Source organism: Bufo bufo, chromosome 2, assembly GCF_905171765.1.
Source record: "Bufo bufo chromosome 2, aBufBuf1.1, whole genome shotgun sequence".
In the NCBI taxonomy this organism is placed as follows: domain Eukaryota; kingdom Metazoa; phylum Chordata; class Amphibia; order Anura; family Bufonidae; genus Bufo; species Bufo bufo.
Genome location: NC_053390.1, coordinates 417,908,871 through 417,925,042, shown reverse-complemented (window position 1 = coordinate 417,925,042; position 16,172 = coordinate 417,908,871). Strand labels below are relative to the sequence as shown.

The window sequence follows — 16,172 nt, the reverse complement described above, 5'->3', positions numbered from 1 at the left end:
TAAATGAAGGTCATACAGATCGTAATGTATAGTAAATGAAGCTCATACTATCTGTATGAGCTTTGTTTACTATCCTTTAGATATCTATTATTGCCATCTTTTGGTAGTTATTACATCTTTATGGGGGTTCTTGTCCAGGGGTATTTATGTGATTTTATATTGTGAATTATTATCCCTGATGAAGCTGTTTTGATATTTTTATAAGAAAGAAAATGATTATTATGCCTCCTTTTTGCCGTGGAAAATTTTATAGGGGGATCAATGTGATAAAGAGATTTTCCAAGTTGAAACTACTTGGGGGAAACTTCTGTGATTTTCTTCTTGGGGGAAAACTGCAATGACACTGATAAAAATACCTTTCCAAGCTCCCATTTAATCCAGCGCCACTGCCTTCTGAGCTGGGTTGCAGCCATGAAATGTTTTTTTGGCTGCAGCAGTAACGTTCCACACACTGCTTCATCCACTCACTGGCCTCAGCCATGCACTACATGAGACCACTGAGCCCAGCGATTGGCTGCAGCAGTATACAGGATGTCACCATTTCAGCCGCAATACACCACAGCTGAGAGGATGGAGTTGAGACACAGGAAGGAGCATTTACATTTTCTCTTTTTTTATCATCCTCCCTGCAGTTTGCCCCTCCAAAAAAGTTTCAACTCTGACAAACTTTTTAACAATTGTTCATAAGTTCATTTTGCTGGTTCGTGTGATAGATTTCATCCTTCAGTGTTCGACTGTAAAATTAAAATCTAATAAAACACTAATGCAAACAAGCTTTCAAATATATTTTATTATATAAAAAAGTCATAAACATATTTCATTTCTGCTTCTGCACAGACTTCAAAAACATTAACAAAAAGTCTCAATCAGTTGTTCCCTTTGATGCACTTTAATTAAGGCCCCAATGTAAACTTAATTTCCCCTCAATAACCTGGCTGAGATGGGCAGAGATACAACATTTAGCGGTTTTTACGACATCGATCTCTGGGGAAGTAAAAAAATAACATTGAAGAAGAACTACTTCATGCCACCATTACAGCTCATGCGAACAGGAAGGAGAAGGACTATACACAAAATTTTCAGTAAAAACGGCTCTCTTCAAGGTAGGTTAAAAAATTACGGTAAGCTGTGTTCTGCCTCCTTCACACACACATCTTTTCGGTGTTTATAAATGCTTGTTTTTTTGTGGCTAACATTTTTCTGACATCCTATAGAGAAGCCTATGGGACACAGCAAAAAAAGAAAAAAAAAATTATACACAGAGCATGCCACAAAACAGTGAGCATGTAGACATTCTGATAATTTGCTATAGATTTCAAAGTAACATCTGGTCGCAGTGATTTTGATCCCCCCCCAAAAAAATTTTTTTTACAAAACATGGCAAAAACATGTGTGAATCCAGCTTTATGGTGACATTTTAATTGCACTCAGCACGTTCTCAACTGTTAATTTAGTTTTCACTTAGTGTTAAGGAAATGGAAAAGCTCCTTCAGATTGAAGTGGTTGACCCTCGATTCAGAAGATGAGTTCAAGCCTCTTCTCGGCCTAGTTAAACCAGCTGCTGTTGAAATATTCCATGAGAGAACTCTATACACATTATAATCATAGAAATAGGGGAGGAAATGAAAATGAGAAAAAGTTGTTGTTTTTGCACTGTAACATAAATTTAAGTAAAACGTCTTTAGCTTATTAGTCCCACATCACAGATTTGTACAGTGTGAGATTTAGTAGACTCAAGCTTAGTGCAAGACGGTCTCCAGTTTCTTCCAGCTTCTTCACTTGGGCTCTGGTTTGTCTTGCAGCAGAGGTATAATAGACTCCCATGCTGTAAGGCACTAATGGGGAGAAAATTAGTTAAAAAAGTGTTAAAATAAAAAAGAAAGAACATTAAACAATCACATTTAATCTGCAAGTACAAGCCAGAGACAAATGATCGGTACTATAAAAAAACTGATACAACTGGATGGACGTTTCCACCATTACAGTCATTATACATGATGTGTAAACTTTTAACAGATACAAGAGCTAGTCTTTAATCAAAAGGGAAACTTTTGAAGTGATCCCCATTAACCCTTTCATGTGATCAATCCAGCTATATGTGCTATAGCAACGTAAATGAATCTGATCCTTTTAAAAGGCAAATAACGCGGCATAGTGCTATGCCATTAAAAAAAGGATGGGTGGGCATTGTGTTAGCCTGATAGTCCTGAAGTGAGCTCCCCAGCACAAAATACAAACACATGCTGGAGGACATGACCTGTGCTCTCCCAGAAACCCTCTATATACGGATCACTGCTAATGGTGATCTAATGGCCAGTGGCAAAAATAAATAAATCTGAAACCACCACCAACCCACCCAAACAATTTTCTGTAAAAAATATATTTTCCATGGGCATCATGTGTCAACACCACAGAAGATACTGCATGTTATATCAAATTCAAACAAATCATTAATTCATTCGTTTTTGTCTCCCTAGCATACAGATACGCATTTACATAACCACCAACATATCTCACGACCACCTAAAGGCAAGGTGCACACCAGAAAAAGACACAGACGTTTCTTGGGTATTACAGCACCGATGTACATTAGGTGGGGCACAGTACACATAGTTGGTACCGTTATACACAGTGGATTATGTAGCATTCCAAAAGTTTAAACATTGCTGTGGACATTCAGTCTTCGAATGGCCTTGGTCTTAGAAGGGTTGAAAGAATATAAATAATATGTATGCTAAGACAGAGACATAAAACGCCAAAGTACAAAAATAAGATACTGTAGAGTGCTCCGCAGGTTTAAAGGGAATCTGTCACTAGCATATTAGCAAAAAAATGTTTTAATGAATCCATGTGTAATAAAGTACCTTATTTCCATATGTCTTGTTCTTTTTATTCTGTGTCTTGTCATTTCTTCAAAAAAACGCTTTTTATGATATTCAAATGAAGCTGTAAGGAGCCCAGAGGGGCGTTATTCTTTGTCCACGGTGCCCAGGAACGCCCCTCTGAAGTGCCATGCCCGCCTAAATTTGAAAACTAAGAACTCCTCCAAGATCGCCTAAATCGCCTCCCAGAGGCGAGGCTAAGTGCTCCCCCCCCGCCCAGCGCCACGCTCTGCGGCAAACACCCCCGATCCTCCTCTTGCCCGCATCCGAAATCCCACGCAGGCGCAGTGCCGGCGATTGCCTGCGCGATAAGAAGACTGAGGGCAACAGCTTCAACAGCGTCACTGGGCATGCGCCGATCCCGGCTGGCTGAGGAAACAGCGAACACGTCACTGGGATCGGCGGATGCCCAGTGACGCTGTTGCCCTCAGTCGTCTTATCATCGCGCAGGAGTTGGTACTTTATTACACTTTATTACACATGGATTAATAAATTTTTTTTTTTGCTAATATGCTAGTGACAGATTCACTTTAAAAAATAAATCTCTATTATAGCAGTTCCCAACATTACTGTGGGGAAACCTTTACGATAATTTGCTCTTGGAGAAGTCTAATCTCTAGTGATCATTCCCCACCACAGATACCCACTTTGCACGAGCATGCAACTGCAAATATCTGGGATGCTAGCAGAATCTGAATATTCATATTGCCAGACAACTGCTGACTTATTGCAGGGATGATCTCATATGTAATCAGCAGATTATGGTTCGGGAGCTTGTTGTTTTACCTTCTCATAGTACTGGATATTCTTGTCAGCCATTCCCATGAGCAGCTGGCGAAAATCTTGTCTCTTGTTATTTTGCCACCTCTCCATGTCGGCCTTCAAATCTGCATTGAAGCATTCCATCTTGTCCTGGCACTTCTCTACCTCTGTTGGCACCTGACATCAGAAGTAGGGTAAAAAAATGGAATCATTAAAAGACAGAAATAACATGTAGGTTTCTAATATTAAAGGGGTTATCCAACACTATTAAATGCTCCCCCATATGCGGGACCCCTCACAATGAATATACTTACTTGACTCCCCACGCCGCTCCTGGTCCCCCACACCGCCGCTGCTGCTTCTTCCCGTGGACAGATGAAAAAAATCCGGTGTCACGGGGGGCCGGTGGGTACGGGAACGAGCCTCCCTAGCATCAGGGGTGACAATAGGGAGGCTCCCCCCCCCCCCCCCCCTGTCTGCCATTGGCTCCCCCCCCCCCCCCAGATGTTTTCATCTGCACATGCGGAGAAGCAGCAGCGGCGGTGCGGGGACCAGGAGCGGCACAGTGAGCGGAGAGCCAGGTAAGTATATTCATTGTGAGGGGGCCCGGCATATGGGGGAGCATTTTATAGTCTTGGATAACTCCTTTAAATATTTAGGCCTACGGTGGCCAAAAGAAGACTGCACATAACCGGTAGACCTTAGGATGGAGACCTAAAAATCTTCCTGTCAGTTTACCAGGCTGTTCTCTATGTGGCTTCAACAAAAGTAGCAGGAAAACTGCCACTCTGCAGGTATGAACAGTCTTACTATGGCGCAAAAGCTGTAAATATTTAACGGTGGCTGCAATCAATATTATGGTGGCACTGGGATTTCTGAAAAAGGGACATGCAAAAATTTATAGCAGTGACTTATATGCTCTTGCCTAGGATAGGGGGTAAATGTATGATACCTGGAAGGCCAAACACTGGATATGCAATGTCCAGGAGAGGTGGTCCAAATGTATACAGGACCACCGCTCCATTTACTTCTAAAGGGACTGATGGAGATGGCAGAGTCTGATAGCTGTGGTCCACCACCACTCCAGTGACACAGGGTACCCAAAGACCCCGATTCCCCTGATCGGTGCGGGTTCCAAGAGTCACATACTTCTCTATGCTGTGGTAGGTGGCAAGTGGTGTTTGTGAGTCAACTCATTTCATTCTGACTGCTTATTATTAGAATAGTTTTGCTTAAAAGAGCACAATTCTAAAACATATAAACAGCCTCCCTAATTCAGAATTTCCAAACATAATATAAAAGCATCCAGATAGCAGTAATCTACCACTGGTAAACACTGAGTCATAGAAGAAATAAAAAGTGCAATCACTTAGACATTCAAGACAAAGAGCTAGTGATAAATGGAAATGAAACACGGAAACTCACTCCTGTTCTCTCTTCTCTTTTCAAGGCTGTAGCTTCCAGCTTGGCTTCATACTCCGCTTGTACTTGATCCCTTTTCTTCAGTACATTCTAGAAATACATGTATTCAGTTACTGGTCGTCTTAGTTTTCCCAAAAACAACAACAGATTGGATGTTACCAATGTGTTGCAAAAGAAAACTGTCAAAACAAGGCCCTGAAAGCTGTTCCATAGTCAGCTGTGATGCAGAAAGTCATCAGACATCAAGTTCACAACATTCATTAGCGCTTGAGGTACTGATCAGTAGCATGTAATATATGGCATATCAATCAAATTGAGACTCCATAAGCCATCTTTATAGAACACAAAGCTCTGCAGCAAACTATACATCAGCAGGGAAGAAGGCTTTGTTTTACAAGCTACATTTTTTCCTGCAAAATATTTGGTATGTAATTAAAGGGAGTCTGTGACTGTGATTTTGGACTATTATCTATAGTAATCCATGCATAGTACTTCAGATCACTATTTTTATTTTTCCTACTGCCTCCCATTCCCCCACTGTCAGCACTCAAAGCTGCAATGAAATACACAATCCACTCATGCACACCACTCCTGATAATATATATTTCAGTACAGCTTTGAGTGCTGACAGCGGGAGAAGGGGGGGCCAGGAGGAAAATAAAAAATGGTGATCTGGGCTCTTTATCTGTAGTACTAGTCAAAGATTACCGTACATAATGGTCTAAAATCTGGCTGACAAATTCCCGTACAGCCCTTTAGTGCACCTTGATGTGCTTCTGACTTTATACATGGCATATAGGATTTTATAAATGACATGTGCAGAGATAGTCTCCCCTAAAGGCACTGATCTAGTGGGAAATCTCTCTATACACAGGGAGTGCAGAGGAGCAGAGACTATATGGCTGTATTCTAAATATACAATAAAGTAACATTCAGCGCAGTCAGAAAACTTAACTCTACGTATCTGTTTTGCGATACGCAAATTTAGGATCCGCAAAAAATATATAAATAAATCATACATCCGTATCCCATCTTTTTTTTGGGCGGATCCATTGTAACAATGCCTAAAACGGACAGGAATAGGATACGTTATAATTTTTTTGCAGGGCTACGGAATGGACATACAGATACGGATAGCACACGGTGTGCTGTCCGCATTCTTTGCGGACCCATTGAAATGAATGGGTTTGCATCCTATCAGCAAAAAAAAACAAAAAACGGAACGGACACGGAAACAAAATACATTTGTGTGCATGAGGCCTAACTCATCAGGGTGTTAGAAATAATGGTTCTCCGCTAAGTGATCCTTATGGCCAACTGAACAGGTTGAACTCTTTAAACACAGGTTACCTTTGAAATCTGCAACTTGCTAGAACACAGCAGACTCCATTTCTCAAGTAGAAAGATTTATTGTACTCACAAAATCCCATTAAAAAGGGCATATCACAATAAAACAATGCAGGAACATGAGTCCATGTGTATCCATGCCCAATGAGTTCGCCTGGCAGCTTCTTGCCCCAATATTAACTTTTTTATGGATATTTTGTAAGTGCAATAAACATTCCGATGGTACAAGCAGGGTCTACAATGTTTCATAATTGAAACATAGGGGCCATCCATCTCTATCTCAGAGTGTTAAATTGGTTTTCTGGATTACCATGGATTTTAAATCCTTGGCGACCACCAATAAAAATATACAAAAAAAATTAAAATCTAATATTATAAAATAAATTGCTAATTCATCATTTTTTGTCACTACACCCCCCAAAAAATTTAATTAAAAAGTGATCAAAATGTCACACTTCAAAATGGTATCACTGAAAAGTACAGATTGCCCCACAAAAAATGAGCTCTTATACAGCTCTGTACAAATAACTACAAAAAGTTATAGGGCTCAGAATATGGCGATGAAAAGTTTTAATTTTATTTTTTCAGATTAAAACGCAAGAAAAACTATATGTAAGTGTGGTATTGTTGTAATCGTACTGACCTGGAGAATGAAGGTAACAGGTCAATTTTACCGTATAGGGAATGCTGTAAAAAAACAAAACTGTGGCAGAATTGCATTTTTTTTCTAATTCCACCCCATTTGGAATTTTTTTTCCAGCTCCCCACTATATCATATGCAATATTAACCCCTTAAGGACCCATGACGTACATGTACATCATATCTTGACGGGACTTAAAGACCCATGACATACATGTACTTCATGATGTCTGCAGGGCTCTGGGGGAAGATCGGGGTGGAATCGCGGCACCATTGCTGCTCTTACCAGCAGGCAGCCATGCCGGGAAAGAGCAGCATGGTGCCGATCCACCCCCTTGCAGCTCCAAGCGGTGCAATTGGCCGATCAATGTGTCTGTCACATCGCAGCGCAGTAAGCTGTCAGCAGCTGCAGGGAGGGTCGGGAGGAGGTCAGTGGCCGGTGCTGAACTGGTCAGCACCTGTCTTCTCCAAGGTCAGGCAGGGGACACCAGTGTTTTGGGTCCCCTGCCAGTGCTGCGATTGGCTGGAACAACGCTCTAGCCAATGGCAGCGCTATAGCTGCACAGGAAGAGGCAGAACTTCCCTGCATGCAGCCATTCTAGCTGGTGACTGCTTGCAGAGAGGTTTTGTGCCTTTCTGTGTTGCTGTTGCTTGCTGGGACTTGTGGTGTACCACCACTGCGAATTTAACCCCTTTGCTGCTGAAAAGAAGAAATAAGAACATCTGGAACGCCATTTGGTCCGTGCACTTTTTTTGGTATTTTTTTTTTTTTTTTTACCATTTTCCAGCTCTGCATCACTTTTTCTGCTTGCGAGCTGTGACCGCCAAGTGCTTTTCAGTGCGTACCTACCTGATCAGCACCTGCGGATTGTTTCTGCAGATTTTTTGCCAATTTTTCTCTTTTTTTTTTTGTTATAAAAAGGACTGGTAGTTAGGATTTTATATAAATATATATATAGAGTTCTATTTAATAAAAGTTAGCGAGACCAATTTAGAGTCAGTTTGGGTTACGTTGCAGCTTGATAATCATAAGGTAACTCGTGTAGGTGTGATATATAGACCACCTAGCCAAGTCAAATAATTAGATGATCTACTAGTTGAGGAAATAGATAAAATGACATTGAAGGGGGAAGTTATCATTATGGGAGACTTCAATCTTCCTGATGTAAACTGGAAAACCAAAATAGCTAGTTCTGCCAGGAGTACAGATATTCTAAATTCCCTACTGGGATTATCTCTACAGCAAGTAGTGGAGGAGCCAACCCGGAAGGAGGCCATTTTAGATTTAGTATTCACAAATGGGAATTTGGCATCTGATATTACTGTAGGGGAAAGCTTGGATCTAGTGATCAGTCAGTGTGGTTTACTATAAGTACAGTGACTGAGTCGCACCACAAAAAAAACAAAAGTTTTAAAACTGACTTTTCTAAAATTAGATTAGTGGTATGCGAGTCCCTATCAGATTGGAACAGTTTCAATGGAGTCCAGGAGAAATGGGACTACTTAAAAGTGGCACTATTGAAGGCAACACATAATTGCATTAGGCTTGTCAGTAAAAGCAAAAAAAGGAAGAGACCATTGTGGTACTCAGCAAAAGTGGGCAAAATCATTAAAAACAAAAAGATAGCATTTAGTAATTATGAAAAAAAAACTAAAAAAAACGAGGGTGACAGGCTAATTTATAAGATTAGGCAGAGAGAGACCAAACAAGTTATAAGAGCTTCTAAAGCACAGGTAGAAGAGAAATTAGCTCAGTCAGTGAAAAAAGGCGATAAGACATTCTTCAGATACAAAAATGAAAAAAGGAAACTAAAACAAGGAATTACCAAATTAAAAACAAAAGAAGGAAGGTATATGGAAGAAGATAAAGAACTAGCTGACTGCCTCAATGAATACTTCTGTTCAGTTTTTACAAAGGAAAATGAAGGAAAAGGACCTCAGTTAGGAAGGAAGACTAATGAATATTTTGAAGCATGTGTCTTTACAGAGGAAGAGGTTCTAAGTCAGCTGTCTAAAATTTATACAAATAAGTCACAGGGGCCTGATGGGATACACCCAAAGCTATTAAAAGAGCTTAGCGGTGAACTAGCAAAACCATTAACAGATTTATTTAACCAATCACTGGTAACAGGAGTCGTCCCAAAAGAGTGGAAATTAGCAAATGTTGTGCCCATTCACAAGAAAGGTAGTAGGGAGGAATCGGGCAACTATAGGCCAGTAAGCCTGACATCAATAGTGGGGAAATTTATGGAAACCATACTTAAGGAGAGGATTGTGGAACATCTAAAATACCATGGATTTAAAGATAAAAAACAGCATGGATTTACTTTAGGGAGATCATGTCAAACTAATCTTATTGATTTTTTTGATTGGGTGACTAAAATAATAGATGTCGGAGGTGCAGTAGACATAGCTTATCTAGACTTTTGTAAGGCTTTTGATACTGTCCCACATATAAGGCTTATCAATAAATTACAGTATTTGTGCTTGGACTCCCATATTGTTGAATGGATTAGGCAGTGGCTGAGGGACAGACAACAGAGGGTTGTAGTCAATGGAGTATATTCAGACCATGGTCTTGTTACCAGTGGGGTACCTCAGGGATCTGTTCTGGGACCCATATTGTTTAATATCTTTATCAGCGAAATTGCAGAAGGCCTCGATGGTAAGGTGTGTCTTTTTGCTGATGACACAAAGATTTGTAACAGGGTTGATATTCCTTGAGGGATACACCAAATGGAAGAGGATTTAGGAAAACTAGAGGAATGGTCAAAAATCTGGCAACTAAAATTTTATGTTGATAAGTACAAGATAATGCACCTGGGGCGTAAAAACCCAAGAGCAGAATATAAAATCAGTGATACAGTCCTAACCTCAGTATCTGAGGAAAGGATTTAGGGGTCATTATTTCAGAAGACTTAAAAGGTAGGCAGACAATGTCATCGAGCAGCAGGAAATGCTAGCAGAATGCTTGGGTGTATAAGGAGAGGCATTAACAGTAGAAAGATGGAGGTGCTCATGCCGCTCTACAGAGCACTAGTGAGACCTAATTTGGAGTATTGTGCGCAGTACTGGAGACCATATCTCCAGAAGGATATTGATACTTTGGAGAGAGTTCAGAGAAGAGCTACTAAACTGGCACATGGGATGCAGGATAAAACTTACCAGGAAAGATTAAAGGACCTTAACAGGTATAGCTTGGAAGAAAGACGAGACAGAGGGGATATGATAGAAACTTTTAAATACATAAAGTGAATCAACAAGGTAAAAGAGGAGAGAATATTTAAAAGAAGAAAAACTGCTACAAGAGGACAGTTTTAAATTAGAGGGGCAAAGGTTTAAAAGTACCGTATATTCCGGCGTATAAGACGACTGGGCGTATAAGACGACCCCCAACATTTCCATAAAAAAATATAGGGTTTGGGCTATATTCGCCGTATAAGACTACCCCAGAATGCCCAGCCCTCCCTGTCCTCAAGACGATCTTCTCCAGTCCAGGGAACTGACTGGGATCTGTGGATGACACTGTTATGAGGAGGGGGATCTGTGGATGGCACTGTTATGGGGAGGGGGATCTGTGGATGGCACTGTTATGGGGAGGGGGATCTGTGGATGGCACTGTTATGGGGAGGGGGATCTGTGGATGACACTATATAGCATCTTATGCTAAATGTGTCATTCACAGATCCACCCCATGACAGTGTCATCCACAGATCCCCATAACAGTGCCATCCACAGATCCCCCTCCCCATGTGCCATCCACAGATCCCCCTCCCATGTGCCATCCACAGATCCCCCTCCCCGCCGCTCAGAGGAGTATACATTTATTAACTGTAATCCGTAACTAACTTTAAATCAGCGCTCATCTTTTTACTAGGCTACCTTACTCTCAGCTCCGATAACAGGCAGTGCGGGCGGCGCTCACTCACCGACGTCACACGCCTGCGCCGCCTAGTGAGTGAGCGCCGCCCGCACTGCTCGTTACCGGAGCTGAGAGTAAGGTACCCTAGTAAAGAGATGAGCGCTGATTTAAAGTTAAAGTTACGGATTACAGTTAATAAATGTATACTCCTCTGAGCCGCGGGTCCCTGTATATTCTAACCCCCAGGCAAGCGTCCCTGTCACCATGGGAACGCCTGGGGGTTAGAATATACCATCGGATCTGAGTATACCCGGCGTATAGGACGACCCCCGACTTTTTAAAAGAATTTGTGTTAGAAAGTCGTCTTATACGCCGGAAAATACGGTAATATCAGGAAGTATTACTTTACTGAGAGTGTAGTGGATGCATGGAATAGCCTTCCTGCAGAAATGATAGCTGCAAATACAGTGGAGTTTAAAGGGTTTCTGTCACCCCACAAAACTCTTTTTTTTTTTGGATAGTTAGATTCCTCATAGCGCGATATAGGGGAATATAATAGTCTTACTTACTTTCATGCGGCCGATTCTTTATAAAACGAAGTTTTATAATATGTAAATGAGGGCTCTACCAGCAAGTAGGGCGTCTACTTGCTGGTAGCCGCAGCAGAAAACCGCCCCCCCGCCGTGTTGATTGACAGGGCCAGCCGTGATCTCCTCCTCCGGCCGGCCCTGTCAGCAATTCAAAAATCGCGCGCCTCTGGTCATTCGGCGCAGGCGCTCTGAGATGAGGAGGCTCGTCTCCTCAGCACTCCCTCAGTGCGCCTGCGCCGAGGGAGTGCTGAGGAGACGAGCCTCCTCATCTCAGAGCGCCTGCGCCGAATGACCAGAGGCGCGCGATTTTTGAAATACTGACAGGGCCGGCCGGAGGAGGAGATCACGGCTGGCCCTGTCAATCAACACGGCGAGGGGCGGTTTTCTGCTGCGGCTACCAGCAAGTAGACGCCCTACTTGCTGGTAGAGCCCTCATTTACATATTATAAAACTTCGTTTTATAAAGAATCGGCCGCATGAAAGTAAGTAAGACTATTATATTCTCCTATATCGCGCTATGAGGAATCTAACTATCCAAAAAAAAAAAAAAAGAGTTTTGTGGGGTGACAGAAACCCTTTAAGCATGCATGTGAATAGGCATAAGGCCATCCTTCATATAAGATAGGGCCAAGGGCTATTCATAGTATTCAGTATATTGGGCAGACTAGATGGGCCAAATGGTTCTTATCCTATCTTATCTGCCAACACATTCTGTGTTTCGAAGGCAATGTGCAATGCGTACATTTTATTTCAATCTTGAGAGGAACTTTCCTTCAGTTCCAAGAGTTGGTAATCAAGGCCCTAATTTTTCAAACCCAGGCCGGGGGGGTCCCAGTACTTCAGGAAGTCATGGTGCCAGAGTTGTACCGGGGCAACATTTTCCAGGTCAAGTCCCCCAGACAGCAAGGAAGGGTGTGTCACAAAAGAGGGATAAGGAAAGACACCATTTACCAATGCAAAACCTGCCCTGAAAAACCTGGCCTGTGCATGCATGACTGCTTCAGAATCTACCATTCTTCCATGGAATATAAATTTTTATGCTCCCTGGAATATTTCCACTTTATATCTGATTTAATCCACCACGCTTCAATATCCACTTTCCAACAGCCACTATATATTCTTTTCTGTGAGACACCTGTTTGGTAAAAAGTACCCTTTCCACCACTTAAAATGTTCGTACGGGGGTGCGGTTTCCAAAATGGGGTCACTTCTTGGGGTTTTTCATTTCTTGGGACAATTTTAATGTGACATGGCAGCTAAAATCCATGTCTGGCAATTCAGGCCTGCAAAAACCATATTTTGCACTTTGCCTGTAGAGGCCTGCTGTGCTCCAATACAGCAGGCTATAATTTCTTGAGCACATATGGGGTGTTGGCGTAAATGGGTAATAAAATGTAGGGTGCATTTTGTCCTGTTACACCTTGTGAAAGTGAAAATGTGGGTGTAAAGCAACTTTTTCTGGAAAAAATTTTTCATTTTTTATTTTCACAGCCAAGCGTTTCCTAATTCTGTGAAATGCCTGATGGGTCAAAATTCTCACTACACACCTTGAAATATTCCTTGAGGGGTGTAGTTTCCGGAATGGGGTCACTTTTTGGGGGTTTCCACTGTAGGGCCACCTCAGGGTGTCTTCATATGCGACATAGCTCCCAATTACCATTCTAGCTAAATCCTCCCTCCTAACAGCCATATGGTGCTCCTTCCACTCTGAAGTCTGCCGTGCGGTCATACATCATTTTTTGAGCACATATGGGGTGTTGGCGTATTCGGGGGGGGAAATGGGTAACAAAATTTGGGTTGCATTTTGTCCTGTTAACCCTTGTGAAAGTGAAAAATGTGGGTGTAAAAAAACTTGTTCTGGAAAAATTGACATTTTTTATTTTCACAGCCAAGCGTTTCCTAATTCTGTGAAACGCCTGATGGGTCAATATGCTCACTACACACCTTAAAATATTCCTTGAGGGGTGTAGTTTCCAGAATGGGGTCACTTTTTGGGGTTTTCCACTCTAGGGGTACCTCAGGGTGTGTTCAATTGCAAGATGGCGCCTGTGAATTTTTCTGAAATCTGCCTTCCAGAAGCCATTTGGTGCTACTTTCCTTCTGACCCCTGTGGTACGCCCATATAGCAGTATACAAGCACATATGGGGTATTGCTGTAATCAGAAGAAAATGCGCAATAAATTAGGGGGTACATTTTCTCCAGTTCCCCCTTTTGAAAGTGAAACATTTTGGCCTAAAGTCAATTCTTCTGGAAAAAAATTAAAATTTTTCATTTTCACAGCCAATTCCATGATTTACCTTTGAGGACAAAGTTATCTCTACACATCTTGAAATATTCCTTGAGGGGTGTAGTTTCTAGAATTGGGTCTCTTTTTGGGGGTTTCCACTCTAGGGGTACCTCAGGGTGTCTTTATATGCGACATAGCTTACAAAAGCAAATCTTGCAAAATCTGTCCTCAAAAAGCCCTATGGCGCAACTTCCCTTTTGGACCCTGACTGACATGCACCTATACATCATTTTTTGAGCACATATTGGGTGTTGGCGTATTCAGGGGGAAATGGGTAACAAAATGTGGGGTGCACTTTGTCCTGTTACCCCTTGTGAAAGTGAAAAATGTGGGTGTAAAGCCACTTTTTCTGCAAAAAATTTTAATTTTTCATTTTCACAGCCAAGCGTTTCCTAATTCTGTGAAACGCCCGATGGGTCAAAGTGCTCACTACACACCTTGAAATATTCCTTGAGGGGTGTAGTTTCCAGAATGGGGTCACGTTTTGGGGGTTTCCATTGTAGGGCCACCTCAGGGTGTCTTCATATGTGACATAGCTCCCAATTACCATTCCAGCTAAATCCGCTCTCCAAAAGTCATATGGTGCTCCATCCACTCTGAAGCCTGCTGTGCGCCCATACTTCGGTTTTTGAGCACACATGGGGTATTTCTGTAAACTCCAGATTCAGGGTAATAGATTTTGAGTTTGGTTTGGCTGTTAACCCTTAATGTGTTGAAGAAAAAATAGATTAAAATGTAAAATCTGCTAAAAAAAGTGAAATTTTGAAATTTCATTCCCATTTTCATTTAATTCTCGTGGGGCACCTAAAGGGTTAACACAGTTTGTAAAATCAGTTTTGAATAGCTTGAGGAGTGTAGTTTCTAAAATGGGGTGATTTATGGGTGGTTTCTAATATGTAAGCCCCAGAAAGTGACTTCATAACTGAACTGGTCATGAAAGAATTGGGGTTTGGAAATGTTCTTAAAAATTTTAAGATTTGCTTCTAAACTTCTAAGCCTTCAAAACGTCCCCAGAAAATAAAATGCAATTTTCTAAATCATTCAAACATGAAGTAGACATATGGGGAATGTAAAGTAATTACCGTATATACTCGAGTATAAGCCGACCCGAGTATAAGCCGAGCCCCTAATTTTACCCAAAAAAAATGGGAAAAATTATTGACTCGAGTATAAGACTAGGGTGGGAAATGCAGCTATAATGCAGAGTGTATGTGTATATAATGCACACACTCTACATTATATACACACATCTGCAAGAGGGTGACTCCCTGTATTTAATGCAGAGTGTGTGCATTATATACACACACACACTCTGCATTAAATACAGGGAGCCATTCACAGATCTCCCCCCTAAACAGTGCCATCCACAGATCCCCCATAAACAGTGCCATCCACAGATCCCCCTACAGTGCCATCCACAGATCCCCCTACAGTGCCATCCACAGATCCCCCTACAGTGCCATCCACAGATCCCCCTACAGTGCCATCCACAGATCCCCCTACAGTGCCATCCACAGATCCCCCTACAGTGCCATCCACAGATCCCCCTACAGTGCCATCCACAGATCCCCCTACAGTGCCATCCACAGATCCCCCTACAGTGCCATCCACAGATCCCCCTACAGTGCCATCCACAGATCCCCCTACAGTGCCATCCACAGATCCCCCTACAGTGCCATCCACAGATCCCCCTACAGTGCCATCCACAGATCCCCCTACAGTGCCATCCACAGATCTCCCTACAGTGCCATCCACAGATCCCCCTACAGTGCCATCCACAGATCCCCCTACAGTGCCATCCACAGATCTCCCTACAGTGCCATCCACAGATCTCCCTACAGTGCCATCCACAGATCCCCCTACAGTGCCATCCACAGATCCCCCTACAGTGCCATCCACAGATCCCCCTACAGTGCCATCCACAGATCCCCCTCCCCGACGCTCACAGCAGTATTCTTACTTTGTCTTTGCTCCGGTAATACAGGCAGTGCGGGGAGCGGCGCTCACTCACTGACGTCACGCGCCTTCTCCCACTAGGCGGCGCATGCGCGTGACGTCAGTGAGTGAGCGCCGCCCCCCGCACTGCCTGTATTACCGGAGCTAGACTAGGCTCGAGTATAAGACGAGGAGGCTTTTTGAGCACAAAAATATGTGCCAAAAAACTCGTCTTATACTCGAGTATATACGGTACTATTTTTGAAGGTATTACTATTATAAAAGTAGGGAAATAGAAATTTGGAAATTTGATAATTTTTGGGGTAAATTTTTTTTATTTTTTTTATAAATAAAAATGAAATTTTTCTACTCCATTTTACCACTGTCTTGAAGTACAATATGTGACGAGAAAACAATCTCAGAATGGCCTGGATATGTAAAAGC

At 42.2% G+C, this 16,172-nt stretch overlaps 1 protein-coding gene across 2 annotated transcripts in view; it reads right to left on the bottom strand.

Moving 5' to 3' along the window:
- Positions 1 to 771: 771 nt before the first annotated feature.
- SNX30 (sorting nexin family member 30) overlaps positions 772 to 16,172 on the bottom strand; it is an 80,885-nt gene continuing 65,484 nt past the window's right edge. For both annotated transcript variants that reach the window (XM_040417320.1, XM_040417321.1), the window contains exons 7-9: positions 5,070 to 5,156; positions 3,669 to 3,821; positions 772 to 1,835 (exon numbers count right to left, since the gene is read on the bottom strand). In XM_040417320.1, coding sequence (XP_040273254.1) covers positions 1,776 to 1,835; positions 3,669 to 3,821; positions 5,070 to 5,156 — 300 coding nt within the window. In that variant the 3' untranslated portion in view covers positions 772 to 1,775. The remainder of the gene's footprint in view (positions 1,836 to 3,668; positions 3,822 to 5,069; positions 5,157 to 16,172) is intronic.